The 15,826-nt window shown below is 41.6% G+C and overlaps 3 protein-coding genes across 8 annotated transcripts; 2 read left to right on the top strand and 1 right to left on the bottom strand.

Moving 5' to 3' along the window:
- Window positions 1-24: 24 nt before the first annotated feature.
- ubxn11 (UBX domain protein 11) lies at window positions 25-4,552 on the bottom strand. 2 transcript variants are annotated; one of them, XM_016675061.1, is made up of 15 exons: window positions 4,316-4,552; window positions 4,180-4,220; window positions 3,494-3,604; window positions 3,306-3,403; window positions 3,131-3,182; window positions 2,954-3,039; window positions 2,269-2,353; window positions 1,957-2,174; window positions 1,807-1,884; window positions 1,625-1,739; window positions 1,420-1,523; window positions 1,252-1,343; window positions 761-904; window positions 520-680; window positions 25-410 (listed from the first exon to the last, which is right to left on the bottom strand). In XM_016675061.1, the coding sequence occupies exons 1-14, from the start codon at window positions 4,387-4,389 to the stop codon at window positions 548-550; spliced, it is 1,431 nt and encodes a 476-aa protein (XP_016530547.1). In that variant the 5' UTR covers window positions 4,390-4,552; the 3' UTR covers window positions 25-410; window positions 520-547. The 2 variants fall into 2 exon arrangements, with proteins under 2 accessions (XP_016530547.1, XP_007559694.2); XM_007559632.2 differs by lacking the exon at window positions 25-410 and having other exon boundaries at window positions 459-680.
- A 175-nt stretch (window positions 4,553-4,727) lies between these two features.
- LOC103143176 (fasciculation and elongation protein zeta-2-like) lies at window positions 4,728-10,780 on the top strand. Of its 5 annotated transcripts, XM_016675057.1 has the most exons (10): window positions 4,729-5,508; window positions 6,825-6,933; window positions 7,088-7,204; window positions 7,284-7,410; window positions 7,521-7,786; window positions 7,940-8,020; window positions 8,158-8,233; window positions 8,309-8,374; window positions 10,067-10,092; window positions 10,362-10,780. In XM_016675057.1, the coding sequence occupies exons 1-9, from the start codon at window positions 5,177-5,179 to the stop codon at window positions 10,075-10,077; spliced, it is 1,185 nt and encodes a 394-aa protein (XP_016530543.1). In that variant the 5' UTR covers window positions 4,729-5,176; the 3' UTR covers window positions 10,078-10,092; window positions 10,362-10,780. The 5 variants fall into 5 exon arrangements, 4 of the variants coding, with proteins under 4 accessions (XP_016530542.1, XP_016530545.1, XP_016530543.1 ...); XR_001662992.1 differs by having other exon boundaries at window positions 4,728-5,508; window positions 8,309-10,092; XM_007559614.2 differs by lacking the exon at window positions 10,067-10,092 and having other exon boundaries at window positions 4,730-5,508.
- A 582-nt stretch (window positions 10,781-11,362) lies between these two features.
- On the top strand, window positions 11,363-14,757 carry clec3ba (C-type lectin domain family 3, member Ba). The gene is made up of 3 exons (XM_007559616.2): window positions 11,363-12,177; window positions 13,861-13,959; window positions 14,067-14,757. The coding sequence occupies exons 1-3, from the start codon at window positions 12,081-12,083 to the stop codon at window positions 14,465-14,467; spliced, it is 597 nt and encodes a 198-aa protein (XP_007559678.1). The 5' UTR covers window positions 11,363-12,080; the 3' UTR covers window positions 14,468-14,757.
- Window positions 14,758-15,826: the final 1,069 nt, after the last annotated feature.

The raw sequence follows: 15,826 nt of genomic DNA on the forward strand, positions 1-15,826 counted from the left end.
GCAAAATTGAGAAAAATACATGCCTCAATAATCACATTTATTTAGTGCATGTTCAAAATTGCAGATGGGTCATTTTCACTAGGTTGCAGTGTACAGAGAGGGATCTCTGATCATCCAGAGTCCTGAATCTTTTCCTCTCCTCTCTTCAGTTCAACCCTCAGTTTTTCTGCAGGATTTATGTTTTGTGCTCTGAGACTGGATTGATTTGTGATCTTATTAGATGTTTTAGTGTACATTTGACTGAATGTTTTAGATCTTCACCCGGGTGAAAGACCAAGTGATGACCTCTTTACTTTTCTGGCAGAGCCCACCAAATCTGGTATTACAAGGAGTCATGTGTCTAACAAGAGAGCCAGGCATAGAATCACAGATCCTCTGGGCATGAGGTGCTTTTGGTGTCTTGGTGACCCCTGGAAATTTACTTGTGGACATTTAAATAGGAGTAGCTTTAACTATCATGTGTGTTTAACATACATTTTCTTTTATTATTGATCCAAATGTTTGAAGGATGCAGGGAACCTTAAGGAAGAAGAGAGGCTCAAACTCTTTACTGGTGTCGCTGACGGAGCCTCAGTGTGACGTTTCCTGAGAGTCCACAGGACTCGAGGGTCCGATTGTCATCGCCGAAGCTGCAGCGTGGATATGCACTGATGATGTCATAAGCCGGCTGACCTGCCCCTCTGCAGAGCAGCGAGAAACCACATGCTTATGAAAGTTAAACTTGACAGAAGTCAAAATCTCACAGGGATGCTTTATCCACCTGTGTTTGTCCAGATAGGCTCGCAGTTGGCCGACCGTTTCTGAGAGGCTCATTTTCATCACATAGGTGAGATTCCCATCCTCTGATTTCAGCTTGAGAGTGACGGCGGCTTGGGCAGGTTTGTCAGAGTCGATCTTCTGTGTCCTGAGGAAATATTGTGAAAATGACGGATTGAAACTTGAATCTTTTTCTGTTTATCAGCAGCGAGGTGTTTCTGCTGCTGATGCTGCTTCTGTCGTCGAACATAATCCCGAGCTGTTCCAGATTGGCCTGCCCCATTTTTCACATCAGAGCCTGCAGTAATCTCCAGAATCTCCGTCATCAGTCATCACGGGCAAATCAGAATTTAATCAGGCTTTGACATCAAATACAGCTGTGCAGAGGCCAGTCCCTTCTGCCTTTTAAACATGGGCTTCCTTCATAAAATCATGATCTGCAGAATATCTGAACAGAGCAGAGGCTTGACCTCATTTCACAGTCACTTTGTTTACCTCTCCGTCATCGCTCGGAGCGCTGGTGTGTCAATGAGAATCTCTGAGCTGCTGCTGCTGCTGCTGCTGCTGCTCTGAGCATCAGAGAGGCCCTGATGAGAGAACCGGTGTGTTTGTTAAGCAGAGGTTTGGGTTTGTCAGCGTAAGTAATGGCTCTCTGCTGCTCACCTGCAGGGTTTTCCTCAGGGAACCCCTGATGGTGATCACGTTGCCGGCCTTTACTACCACCTTTGGCAGCTTGTTGAGGAACTGATCTGTGGTCAGCCTCCTATCTGTGAATCAGAACCAAAACACCAACCAAAAAAAAAGAAAAAAAAAAGATGATGACCAATCCTCTACTGTAGGCCGCAACTGTGAGGAGTTCTGACCAAACCTGGCACAAAGCCGACTGAGTCTGTTGATTCCTTCCCACAAACTGCTTGTCCGTCGCCAGGAAACGTGTGCCATGGCGTCCTGACCATGAATTCGTCATCACGACGGTCATGAACCTGGACGAGGGATGCCCTGTGAGACACCTGCACGTTTGCAAACGGAGAAAGTGCTGCAGAGACGCACCTCGAAAGGTACGCCGTCTGGAAATCTCTGTTGAAGCTCAGATGGAAAGTAGCCATCCATGAGATCTTGCATGCATTGCTGTAAAAATCAGTACACGTTAAGAACCATCCAGCCCAGTAAAGTGTAGAATGACTTGAGCAGAAAGCCAACCTGGGTGCTGTGCTCCTGGTATGAGCGGAACGGACCGTCGAACATGACGATGCCGTTCCTGTAGAGTCTGAGCTGAATGGGATCTTTTTTCGCCAGCTTGGCTCCGGTCCCTGTTGCTTGAACGAAAGACTCCCCTTCCCCTGCGAGGACATTCAGCTCCCTGATCCTCAGAAGGACAAGGTCAAAGTTCATTTGGAAGCCCCTGTCAGGAGAAAGTCCTGCACAGGCGACACAGTCAGTATGACGGTGAAAGTAAACTTTTACGCTGATTAGAAGAGAGCCGAGTGTCTGCAAAGCAAGATTAAACTATACCAGAGTTTGTATTCTGTGGACTGTCCTCTGAGTTGCTGCTGTCTTCGTCTCCCACCCAGATCAGACCGTAGTCACCCAGAAAGTTCTACGAGAAAAAGGAAGTTCGCATTCAACCTGTTTTATTCTGACAAACTAGCAGAAAGTTGTAAAATGGAAGAACAAAGTTTAATTAAAGTCTTAAAAATATGGGTATTTGTATCATCCCACTGCCATATGAGAGGATACAGCTGTGCCTCTTTAGATATCATAGGAATTTTCTGAATTTTCTGCTCATTCTTCTTTCCAAATAGCTCGTTATTCATCTACTTAGGCCTGGACTTTGACTGGACCGTTCCAGCCTGTAGTCTTCTGCAGCTTCTAACAGGTTTCCGTCTTGGGTTGACCTTTATTTAGCTCCATCCAGCTTTCTAGCAACTCAGACCCCACAGCTTTAATTGAACGGTTCTTCTTGCCAATCTTCAATAAAGAGAAATCATGTGGAGTGCATGGCTAACTTTTAGCTACTTTTGGGTTTCATTTAGGTAATTCAGAGTAAAGTGGAATAGATATAAACTCATGCCACACTTATTGTATCTTTATTCATAAAATGTTTCATTCTTTCTTCCACTTCACTATGAGATAACTTGGTATTTTATTTGTATTGGTCCTAATATGAAGTGATATTGGATGCTTCTGTAAATCTTACCTCCATTTCTTGCACTTTATTTTGCAGCACTTGGCACCTTTTCTTCAGCTCATATCTGCTACTCAGACAAGGCGTGCCCTCTGAATCTACACGGGGAAAGATGGCAGTCAGCGAATTGCTTTAATTCAGACAAACATCCTCGAACTGAACAGGTCTGAGCCTGTTACACACAAATACCTGACTCTTCCTGAGACCTCAGCTGCTCCTCCAAAACAGAGATCATCTCATCCTTCAGATAAAAGCAGAAAAACTCTGTGAGATTTCATCCTGTTGGTGGGTGTCTTTAAAGTTTTTCTACTCATCTGGAGGAGTTGTGTGTGTGTGTTTTTTATTTATGTATTTATTTTTTTACCTTTTTGTGCATTGCCAGAGCTTGACTCCTCAGCATGTTCTCCAACATAGTTATTCGATGCATCATGGCTGCCATGAGCTCGAAGTCACTTGGGGCACCTGATCGTTAAAGTACAAAACAAATCTCCTGAAGCTGAAATTAAACAGAAACAGATATAATTTACACTGGTATTAAAATGAATGCGGCACCTTGTTTTAATCTTGCTCCGGACTTTGAAGTGGAGGCGACGTTGGTCGCAGCGTGAGCCTGAGGAGGACTGGGACTTAGCGGGTCGTCAGCAACCAGTGTTGCCTTTATTTCTGAGGCATTAAAACATGCATCTTAATGGTTTATAATGTGTAAAAACACCTTGATGAAATTAATATTGTATTGGTGAAAAGCTGTGAAAAATGCAACCTTTATTTCAATCAAGAAAAATTGTCGTGTTAAGAAATAATGGCTCCTAGCAAAATCACCAGCAAAAAATCTCCACAAAATCTAAGCAACTGAGGCAATTATTGAAAATATACTTTGCATGCTTCAGCCTTGTGAAAAGATGCTTAAGTTAATCTAATTGACAAAAGATGGATGCACACATTATTAACAGCAGGGGTTTCAATAATCACTTGTTTAAAACTATTATTTATTGATATGATTTTGTATATATATAAGCATTCTTCCCATTTCCTAGGGTTTGGATTGTGGCTAAAGTTATGCTAATGTCACATCAAAAAAGGCAATAAATTGTATTAAAACTGCATAATGTAATAACGAATACTCTTTTTTTCCCTCATCATTAAGTATGTATATTTAACTGAAGGTCTTTTTTTTTACAGATATATGCAGCGTCAGTAATATATTAATAATTTAATGGTGGTCTGTGACTGCAGCCTACCTTGCAGCAGGTTCCTCTTGAATGGCACTTTTCTATTAGCCCTGCAGGGCAAAAATTGACTTTGTGTATCTACATGATCTGTTTGAATATTTCACACAGAAGCACACAGGAGCTTAGGTTGAAATTATAATCTCACCCCTGTTCGTCCATCAGAGAGTCGTGCAGGGGAGTGCGCCTTGTTTTCTTCAGCATCGATAAAGGAGTGCTCATCTCAAAACAAAAGACTTTGTCTGTTGTTCGACCGTATTCAAAGGGAATCACCTTGTTTTATTTCAGTTTGTTTACAGTCTGTTGTCATAAGCAACCGGGAACGCAGATCCCAGCTGAAAACGTGAAGATGCCGGCGCCAGCCGCTAGAGGGCGGGCTTTCTTTTTTTTCATCGATTGATTTATTGTTATTTTAAAAATTTAGTAGTTAATCATTATACTATATTATTAATCATTATATTATATTATATTCTTCCCTTTTTAAGGGAAGAATTTCCCTTATTGTGATTTTTATTTTTTACATTACTTATATTTTCGCATGGTAAAGAGATAATATCTGATTAGTGACACGACACGACAAAGATATGTTGATTTAAAAATAGCGCATGCATAATCTATCAAATTTTAGGATTTCTGTAGCATATAATGTCATGATTGATTTTAAATAACCATGAATGTTTTTTGTTTTTTTTCTACTTCTTTAGTTCAATGAAGAAGTCCTGGGGAGACATCAAGCTCAATGTGTGTGCCGAATAGTAAAACCAAACAACAAATTGATTAACTGAGGGAGGGAAAAAACATGATTACGATCACAGACTCCAGCACAAAAAGCTTATTTATTGTCAACATATTTTGTCTCTCTCCACACATCAGGTCCATAACATCCTGGGTATCACCACTAGTGGGCCCAGCCGGTGCTACGCTGCTGCTGCTGCCCCGTCAGACACACAGAGGATGAGGCCTGCCAGTTCTGCCCCGATTAATCCATCTTTTGCCCGGGGCGGTTAGCATGGTCCGGGCCATGGATGCACCGATCGCGCATTTCGACGACGACCGGCCGAACTTGGCGGACGTGACCGCGGGTTCGGTACCGCAGCACGGCCGAGCAGGGGTCAGCCCCGCCGCGGGGGAAGCGGTGGCTCGGCTCCTCCAGGATCAGGATGATCCTCCAGGGCGGGCTGACAGCGACGGTTCCCCGGAGGAATCCGGTGTGTGCAGGTCCACGGAGGAACAGGTTAATGGAGCGGATGGGAAGCTATCGGCATGCCTCGGAAATGTAAAACCGGAGAGGATCGGTCCAGTGAGTGTGTTCACGAAGGAGACGCTGCTGGAGAAAGACAAGTGAGTGTTTGTGTTTGGCCTGTCAGGAGCAGGCTCCATGTTATTACCCCCCACCATGTGTAATAAAGCTGGTTAAAAACACACAAAGATCATATCAGGGTAGATGTTTATTTAGGATAATAATGCTGGATGGATTGAAGACCCCAGAGATATTCTCATCATCAGGTTCTGTGAGACCATCAACCAGTACTTGGTACTTTGATTTTCAGACATTATGACACATAATTGTTTTTCCACATACAAGCCCTTGCATAAGTATTCACAGCCAACAAACAACGACAATAATTCATTAATTCCCCCCCCTCCCCCCCCTAAAACATAAAAAGTCTTGTTTCCAGTTTGCTAGAAACCATCCAGGCAGAAAACACAGCAAACATATTGGAGAAGATGAAACCAAAATGGAAAAACTAACACTTGCACATCACCCTGATCACATGGCCATCCTCATACTGAAACATGGTAGTGGCAGCATGATGATGTGGGGATGTTTTTCTTCAGCGAGTACAGGGAAGTTGGTCAAGAATGTTTAGAAGATGGGAGGAACTGAGTTTAAACTGGGTGGACGTTCATCTTCTAGTGCGACAACAACCTTAAATATGGATCAGAGCTACTATGGATTGGTTTAGATCAAACTATATTCATATGTTGCACAGAATGGTTAAAAATGTCCATCTCATAAAGTGTAATAAAGTTCAGAGGAATAAAAATAGTTTTGCAGGAAATGTGTCTCAAGATAAATTTGGAAGTTGACTACCAGGTCAAACTCCAAATGCGTTGCATGTAGATCTGTCACAATAACAAATTTTGAAAGAAGATAAATTGTCTTAAAAATCATTGCGATAAATCGTAATATTGTTGTTTTGATACTATTGTCAACTAATATTTTAAAAAAGTGGCATAATGATGCAAGTTCGCCCCCTCAAAGACCAATAAATGTTAACTTTGTGTAGAACACTTTACACTGCAACTGGACAATAAATATTTAAAATAAAACTCAACAACCACAAACAACAAGTAAAAACAAAACTAAAAACCACACACAACTAAAACCATAATTAAAAATGGACTATGAAGTCTCTATAAACAAAACTGCCTTTCAAAGAATAGTAACGATCAGAATGGAAATTATTGAGCTCATTCTAATTTATCATGCGATTGATTAAATAATTGATGTGACGCATTTCCCAGAGTTACACTGACTTCCTGCTACATACCTACACGAGATCATGGCAAACAAATTGCTCAGAAATCCTGGAAAAGCTGTTTGAAGAGCGCAAAGTCTGCAGCTGTCATTCATTCCTCTTTCTCTCCTGCAGGATCTGGAACGCCCTCGCCTGTAACTACGGCCAGGCCGTGCCGGTGGATTGGCGGCAGTCTCGGACGCGCTCCCTCTACATCTCCACGTTTAACCTTGAGGAGAGACCGGTGAGCCACTCCGCCGCCTCCCGCTCCACTCCTCCCCATCCCTCATCCTCCCAGCAAATCCCCCCCCCGTGTTTATCTCACAAAGCTGATATTCTATCTCATTGTGCCTGATTAAATTCCCTCCCCCCCCTCACAACCTTCTGTCCCCGGATAGAGAGAGACGGACGATGCGGCGGAGCTGTCCGACGAGGACGAGCTCAGGGAGCAACTGGACATGCACTCCATCATTGTCCCCTGTGTGGACCAGGAGCCCCTCGTCACGGCGGAGCAGGTGCAAAATGAGGTCACATCGCGCTGTGAATCAGATATTTGATCCTCTGATGCATTGTTTTATTTTCCCCTCTGCGCAGGTCATCGAGGAGATCGAGGAAATGATGCAGGACTCACCCGATGCGGAGGCAGAGAGGAATCCCTCCCAGTCGGATCTGTCCATGCTCTCTGTGAACATCCGGCGGAGCAGTCCCGGCTTCGAGGACAGTGAGTGGCCGCTACAGCGAGCAATAACGGGGGGGTTTTTCTCACAAACAGCTTTTGCTCAGTACGTGTGTGTGTGTGTGTGTGTGTGTGTGTGTGTTTGATGACTCCAGGGCTGAGGTCGCTGAGCGCTGCCGAGCTGCTGGAGCGTCTGACAGAGACGGAGGTGAACATCAGGAGGTTCTCTGAGGAGCTGGTGCAGAAGCTGGCCGTCAGAGACGAGCTGGACTTCGAGAAGGAGGTGAAGAACAGCTTCATCTCGGCGCTCATCGACGTGCAGAACCGACAGAAGGAGCACAGGGAGTCGCTGAGGAAGAAGAAGAAGCTGAAGGGCGGAGCCGGAGCAGCTCAGGCTCTGCCGGAGAGAACACCTGGATCAGTAAATAATCTTAACGAATCATTCTGACAACAGGACTTTGCTATTCTGTTGGGGGAAACCACACTTTCCTGTACTTCCTAAATACTTTATTTCATTCAACTTTTGTTTTTCCCCCCTTTCGTTTCTTCTTCACTTTTCTTCGTTCCTCCTTAGCGCTTCAGCATGGACGGCCTCTCCTCTGTTATTCAAAACAGCTTCCGGCAAACATTTGGCAGTGGCTGCAGCGACAGACAGGTTCTACTCCTCACATAGCCACAAGCTTTCACTTTTCTGTTCTTTTCTTCTCTTTTTTTTTTTGCTCTGGAAATGCAGCTTTTCCAGCAACACAAATGCTTTGCTCAGCCTTGTCCCTCCTTTCCTGTGGTTCACAGTATTTGACCACAGTCATTCCCTACGAGAAAAAGGGACTACCTCCGTCGATTGAAGACCTCCAGATCCTGACCAAGAGTAAGCCTTCTCATCTCTGCTCTGATGTTTGGCTTGATTTAGCTGAATCAGCGCTGATTTATTGATCTATTCCAGTTCTGCAAGCTATGAGAGATGACAGCGACAAGGTGCCTGGTCTCTTGACGGACTACATCCTCAATGGTGAGCGTTTCTGTCCTCTGTTTCCACCCTGTGACCATTAATGACCAGCTGTGTTTTATCTCAGATCTCCAGTTGTAGAGCAAAGTACAATTTCTTAGTTCCACAGTTTATTTTGCTTCACATTTAGTTTTTATTTAACTATATAACACAGTCTTTACTTTTCATTAAGTTAGTAGTTACTTTTAGGATCACACCAGGTAAATTTCCAGAGCCTACTAATAAAAACATACCCAGTAAGTTCTGATTATTAAATACCCTAATTTCATGAATGTTTCAGACGAAGTTCCTGAAAAGTTCCTGAAAGTTACCAGCAAGTTCTATTATTCTTGTGGAAAGTAACATCTAGGCTCCAGGAGAGAAACCTGAGCACCATTTTTAGGGTTAAATTTGATCCACCGGTCATAGTTAAAATATAGCTGCAGTGCCTTTCAAAAATGAATGGAAACAAAAATATGGTTTTCAAGATGTTTTAGCACCTCAGTCTGAAGAGTCTTTTTTTCTTTCTGAGTTGAACCATTACCTTGGTTGAACCATATTTTGACTGCAATTACAACTTTAACACTTTCAAGGCATCTCGCTACCAGTTTTCACATTTAGAAGCTGATGTGAAGTCAGTCTGGTCATAAAAGCTCAAGTTCAGCCATGTTGGACAAAGAGCATCTGCAAATCGTGCCATAATTCTCAGATATATAACTAAACCTTCCCATCCTGTGACATCAGTTTAGATGTTGGTCAATGTCTGTGGGGTTTTCATTTGTGCTGTGGTTTTATGGATGATTGACTGAACAGAGCCACATCACATTCTCCACTGCTTTCTTCCTGACCTGTTTGTGGTTTTCCCTGCACTTCGTCTTGCTGTTTGTTCACTAATGTTCTTTAATCAATCTCTGATAGTTTTCCAGTATAACTGTTTGTTTTACAAGATTAAACTACACAGTTTTCTTTGAGTTGGTCTCACATATAATCCTATTAAGATAAAGTTCAGTTAGTGGCTGAAATGTGTAAAAAAGATAGTTTTGCAAACACATCAGGAAGACACTGTATGCATCCTTGAAAAGACTCCCAGCTTTTCCATGTTTCCATGCTGCAGTTATATGACTCTGATATTGAGAAGTTAAAACACTCAGAGTTACAGTAAATAATCACAGTGTGTATCTCAGAGGAGTGGGAAATCACACAGCGTGTCTGTGTGTGTGTGTGTGTGCGTGCGTGTGTGTGTGTGTGTGAGTCCTTTATTCCATCTCCTTTTGTTAGTTGTTCTGTTGACACTGCTTGTTCCAACAAGCCCAACTCGTTCCCGTGGTCCGCTCCTGCTTCTGTCACTCTGTATTTATGCTTGGATGTTTCTTACGAATCTGCTTTTGCAGTCGGCTTTTCTGCTTTTTCCATTTCCTGTAAGCTTCATGTTTTTCGCCTGTATTTATTGCCTGTCTTTGTCCTACATGTCCTCCATTTCTCCTCATTTTGCTTGTTAGTCTTTGATTTTGATGGAAATAGTTATGAGTCAAAATGAATCTGTGTGGTCCAGTCTTAGTAAGAACAACTAAAAATGGACAGGAAAAGATCTGGAAACGTGAAATAATCTGAGTTTGTGTCTTCTGTCTCTTCTCTTCGATCTTTTCATTGCTGTTTTTTTTGTCTTTCTCCACTTCTCACGTTCTCTTCACAATCTTACGCTGCTTTACTCTCTAGCTCTGGTCTGAGCTTTGGACAGCGAGGTTTGTGGCATATTCCTGTGTGACATTGTTGTTGTTCCATACGTCACAATGCAAGAGCGCCCCCTGCCAACCAAACGGTGTAGTTCAGTCAGACCTCAAAGATGTCCCTCTGTTCCTTCCTGCTCTTTACATTTGAGTCTCTGCAGTTTATTTAGAAGTCAGTCTTTATCTCACCCAACAAGCATCTTGAAGAAAAGAGCAGAAACATAGATTTTACTTTTTTTATATTTTTTATTCCTTTTTAATATTCATATTCTTCTTTCTTTCAGTGTTTTGTCCGACATAAATGGATCCTGATGATCTGCAGGCAGTTAAAGTTAGAAAGAAGAGGACCTGTGAAGCACACTTAATTTATTCCTGAATGTTTTTACCTCCATGTGTGAATTTATTGATTCATATGTTTAAGTTGATGATTGTGATTTGCAAATAAGAGTGTGTTCTTGCAAACCTTTTGACATGTACAAGGTTTTTCTAAAGGTGTTTCTTTGTTTTTAAAGAACTCAATCAGATATTAGATGAATTTATTCAGGGCAAAGCTGTGAAGCAAAGGGCTTAGTATTTATGAAGCATCAACTGATCATCTGAGCCAAGAAACAAGGACACTTTTCTAAAGAGTAAAACATTTTGTAGTAAAAGCAAAAAGACAAGATCAGCATCCCAGCATTATAAGTTGAAAGATCAGAGGTGGAAAAAACAGAAAATGTATATTTATAAGATTATATAACAAATCTGAATCCAGTCTGCATCATTGTGTGTCAACAATCTCCTCATTTTATCAGGACTCTACCTCCAACACCATCTGTATTTATATAATATATTGAGCTGAAGGAGGCTGGACTGGAAACAATCTATGCATTTGAGTAATCACTGAATCTGACCCACAAGCTGTCAGCGTTTGGGAGACGCCACCTGCAGCTCCGAATCAGAGCGCGCAGGAGGCGTTTCACCTCGACTCTTACTGTGTTCCTACCAGCTGCCTCTGCCTGAACTTTTCTACATCATGGAGAACTTGTTGTTTTCACTGATGAATGTCATGTTGAAAACTCTGCTTACAGAGGCCACATTGCTACGCTATTTATTTATTTGTGTAAATATTGTATCTGAATAATAGAACTCTTGATATGTTTGCTTAATTTTACTACTGAGAATTAAATAATAAAGAACGTGATGCGGAAACGTGCCGAGTTCAGCGTTTGTGGTTTTGATGATGATCTTAGTGGAGTGAAAAACTTTGTAAATGACCCGCACAGCAACTTCTGCATTTAGCAGAACCCCTTACAAAGGTGAGTAGAAACCGTAGGGCAGTTTCATCTTGTATTGCAGAAATTCAAGCCTCCACCGCATATCGCACATGTCAAAGGAAGATTTTTGCATTAACTCACTAACTTTTGTATGGAATTAACAGAGCAGAAATGACTGAACATTATTTGCACTTTCACTAAATATCAAGTAGATGTGATAAAAAATAACCTGCATCTCAATCAGCTTTGAACCTCACAGTAGTGTTTCTTCGTTATGTAAGGCTTTGCCACGTGTTTGCTGCGCCTCGTCCAGCTCTCTGAAGAGATCCAGATGTAGACTTTCGAGAAATCTCCAAAGCATCCGACCTCTGGCGCCTAGAAGCCAATCACTGCAGGCAACAGAAAGGAAAACAAGAGATTACATCTGTGCTTCCACGGGACACATTCAGAAAAATGTGACTTTGCCTTACATATCGTGTATTCTTGTTAAATAAGAAAATCCTTTGTCGTAATGTAAAAAAAAGCTGAAGAATAATAAAGAAAACTGAGCAAAACAGCGACACAAACAGGGGTTTGACATCTGTAAAACATTTATTCTCCCTGTTATAAGTTTTCCTTTTACATTCTGCCTTCACTTCGTCACGTGGGACCAAACAGTCTGCGCCTGAGTCTTTGCTCAGAGCTGAGAGGAGCTGCAGCAGCAACTCAGTTTGTTCGCTGTGGATTTCAGGTTTTTCCTCCTCAGTCATGGATCTTAGAGGGCTTCAGGTGACACTTTGTCTTCTTCTGCTGCTGCACAGCTCACTGCAGCAGACGTCCCCCAAGAAGAGAAACGGAAAGAAAGGTAAGACTTGGACATGCAGCGCAAGTATGCAAACTCTATAAACGTCTCCACATTTTGTCTGGTTGCAGCCACAAACTTTAATGTGTTCATTAGGGATTTAATGTGTTTGACCAACAAAGTGTAAAAGTCAGAGATGGAGAGAAAATGAAGCTTAGAAACTGCAGCATGCTTTTCTGCCCCGCTGAAACAAAACTTTGTGGAGAGCATCTGTATTTTAATAACACTTTTCATTGTCTTGCCACAAATTATGAATCAAGTTTGTCAGGACTTTGACCGGGCCATTTTAACACTTGCATTCCTTAAGCATTCCAATGTTGCTGTTGCTGTATGTTTAGGTTTAGGATCATTGTACTGCTGCAGTGTTTCTCAACCCTGGTCCTCACCGCCCCCCTGTCCTGCATGTTTTAGGTATTTCCCTTCTGCCACACACCTGAATTGTATCTCTGGGTGATCAACAGGCTTCTGCAGTACTTGATGGTCATGCAATCATTTGAATCAGCTGCTCTGGAATAGAGGCACATCTAAAACATGCAGAGCAGGGGGCGTTGAGGACCAGAGTTGAGAAACACTGTACTACTGGAAGATGAATCTCCACTCCAGTTTTAACCATTTAGTGTCATTTGCAGCTTTAACAATTTTTCCTTCAGAATTGGCTCCATTCACCTTCCCATCAACTCTAACCAGCTTCATTTTCCTGCTCAGTTCCAGCATCACTCTGCCTCCACCAGGTTTCACAGCTGGCATTAGAGTGATGAGTATTAATGTTCTGTTTTACATGGTCTCATCTGACCAAACCACCTTTTTCCTGTTTGCTGTGTCTCCTTCATGACTCGAGCCAAAGTTTAATGGTTTTCGCTTTTTGTTATTGCTTTCTTTCTGCTACTCTTCTGTAAAGGCAGTATTTATAGAGTCAACTATTGACAGCTGTTTTTTCAAAAGGTTCTTCCACCTGTGAATGGAAACCTTTGCAGCTACTGCAAAATTATAGCGGGACTCTTGGTTGTTTCTCTAATGAAATGCTCTCATTACCTGCTACATTAGCTTAGGTGGGCAGGTGTAAGCTAAGATGAAATAATACACAGACTGCTTGACATCTGAATGAAGTTGCTTGCATTACCTTGAAACTTATGGATATCAGAGTGAAGTGCAGTATTTGTCTGTCCCATAAAACCTCAATAAAATCAACTATAGTTTGTGGCTGTAGATCAATCAATCAATCAAATTTTATTTGTATAGCACATTTCAGCAGCAAGGCATTTCAAAGTGCTTTACATAATTAAAATAAAAACAGCATGTAATAAACAGTGAGAGAAAAAAAAGCTGTAGAACTTTAGTTGAGACGCTGTCAACTGGGACTCCAACCCTTTGGACTTTAGTCAAAACGCCGTTTGACAAGGACTCTAACCCATAGATATAGCTCTTTTAAAATGCACTTGTTTCTGTTATCATGTATATCATTAAAACGTTAACAGTGAAAGAGAAATAAAAAGAAATAAATAGATAAAAAGAAAAAACATTAAAACACCGAAAAAGAAGATAATAGTTAAAGACTAAAGATAGATTTAGACAAAGTGTGAAAAGTTTAAGGGGTAACAGATAAAAAGAGACTTTAAATTTACGTAATACTCTGCTGTAGCAGGTATCAGGTAACGCTAAGGCTGATATTTGTGCCTCTTCATCCAGACTATGTAACAAGTGATGCGATTGAGAAGCTGCAGAAACAGATTGATGACATCGTTCGGGAGCTGAACCTGCTGAAAGAGCACCAAGCTTTACAGACAGGTAGGTTTTTATCAATGAATGTCAAATACAATCCTCTAGGATGTGAGGCCACGTGTCTTCATTACTGGACAGAATCAGCATCTGAATCATTCATTCTTGCCTCCCAGTTTGTCTGAAAGGCACAAAGGTCCTGGGAAAGTGTCTCCTGGCCGATCCAGTGAAGAAGACCTACCACGCAGCCTACGATGACTGCATCGCCAAGGGAGGCAGCCTGAGCACCCCGCTGACGGCAGACGAGAACGACCAGCTTCACAGCTATGTTCGCCAGAGCGTTGGGCCGGAGGAGCACATCTGGCTGGGCGTCAATGACATGGTGACGGACGGACACTGGGTGGACCAGACGGGCTCCAGCGTACGCTTCAAGAACTGGGAGACTGAGATCACCCACCAGCCCGACGGAGGACACGCCCAGAACTGCGCCATCTTGTCCACCACAGCCAATGGGAAGTGGTTCGATGAGAACTGCAGAGCTGAAAAGGCCTCTGTGTGTGAGTTTAACATCGTCTGAGAGTTTTACTGCTGCTCTTTAGACTCTGATATCTCTCTATGCAGATGATATTAGCGTTAAACTGAAACAGATTTAAGCTGCAGTTTTCCTTAGACCTCTGTTTCTACAGGTCATTATAAGAACAGAACATTAAATGACACAGTATAAGCTAGTCACTGGAACCTTTATGTGAATTATAAAAATACTCGTGTTTATGTTAAAATAATTAGTTATCTTTGAACATATCAGTATGGCTTGCCTGTGTGTTGTGTGCTGTATGTAATAAAATCTGCTTTGTAACTGAAGAACAACTGTGTGTTTTCTGTGGCATCTTTCTGGCTTTTATTTCCACAAGCTGTATGTTTGACAGAATATTGATAAATATGTACCGTTGCCATGGGAATCCTCTGGATATGTAAAAAAGGGTTTATATCCTCATTAAAGGAAGACGTGGCAGTGACAAATAAGGCTTAAAGTAAAAACATTTAACACTCAAATGTAAAATGCCTTTAACAATAAAGAATAAATTGTAATGGAAAAATAAGAAAATGCATATTTTCTTCTTCCTTTCTTTTAGAGTAACATCTCGGTTTACCCTCAATTCTTTATTTTAAACATACCAACATAAAAATGTGACAAAAAGAAAACAATATCCAAAAATAATACATTTATGACAAAAGAAAAAAATATATACTGTACAGTTACTAAAAATAGCACAGCTCTGAACATTTCATGAATAAAAAGCCTCCTGAACTTAATAGATGACCGATTATCATAAACAACTTTTGTTAAAATGTGTTTTTTATAGCATCCTGTGACAAATACACTTTCTTTCCATGTTTTTAGTTAGACAAACTAACAATAGTAGCGTATTGTGACAGCTGGAAATCAGAATTTTATGACAGGACCATTTTAAAATTGATTTATTGCAAAATACAGATTTTAATTATTTAATTTTCAATTTCATTTTATTTATATATTTTTACATGAGTCGTTTCCGGAAACAGCTGAGGAGGCAGACAAGGATTTCGCAATGAACACACAAAAATGAAATGGTCTTTCTATGAAAGGTGAAGTTTAACTCAAAGTATGTCAGGCTTGAGAACACAAAAAATACGGATGATCCTTCATATCAACATTGTACACTCCATGTAGTTGTTGGGAATCCCGTGACTCTGTTTAGACCCGAAGAGCGACAGAGCGCTGTCATCGCCACCTTCGTCACTGATTAGTTTCCTATTCTCAGGGACAATTTCACACGGCTCAATCACGTCATAAACATGGTCTTCTACAAGGTGTGAGTAAACTAGTGATTTATCAATTTGGGTGTACGCGTTTGTGGGTCTGTTCTGTACATCAGTGCTGCCTGGATCATAGACT

Source organism: Poecilia formosa, unplaced genomic scaffold (genome assembly GCF_000485575.1).
Source record: "Poecilia formosa unplaced genomic scaffold, Poecilia_formosa-5.1.2 Scaffold105, whole genome shotgun sequence".
Classification (NCBI taxonomy): Eukaryota; Metazoa; Chordata; class Actinopteri; order Cyprinodontiformes; family Poeciliidae; genus Poecilia; species Poecilia formosa.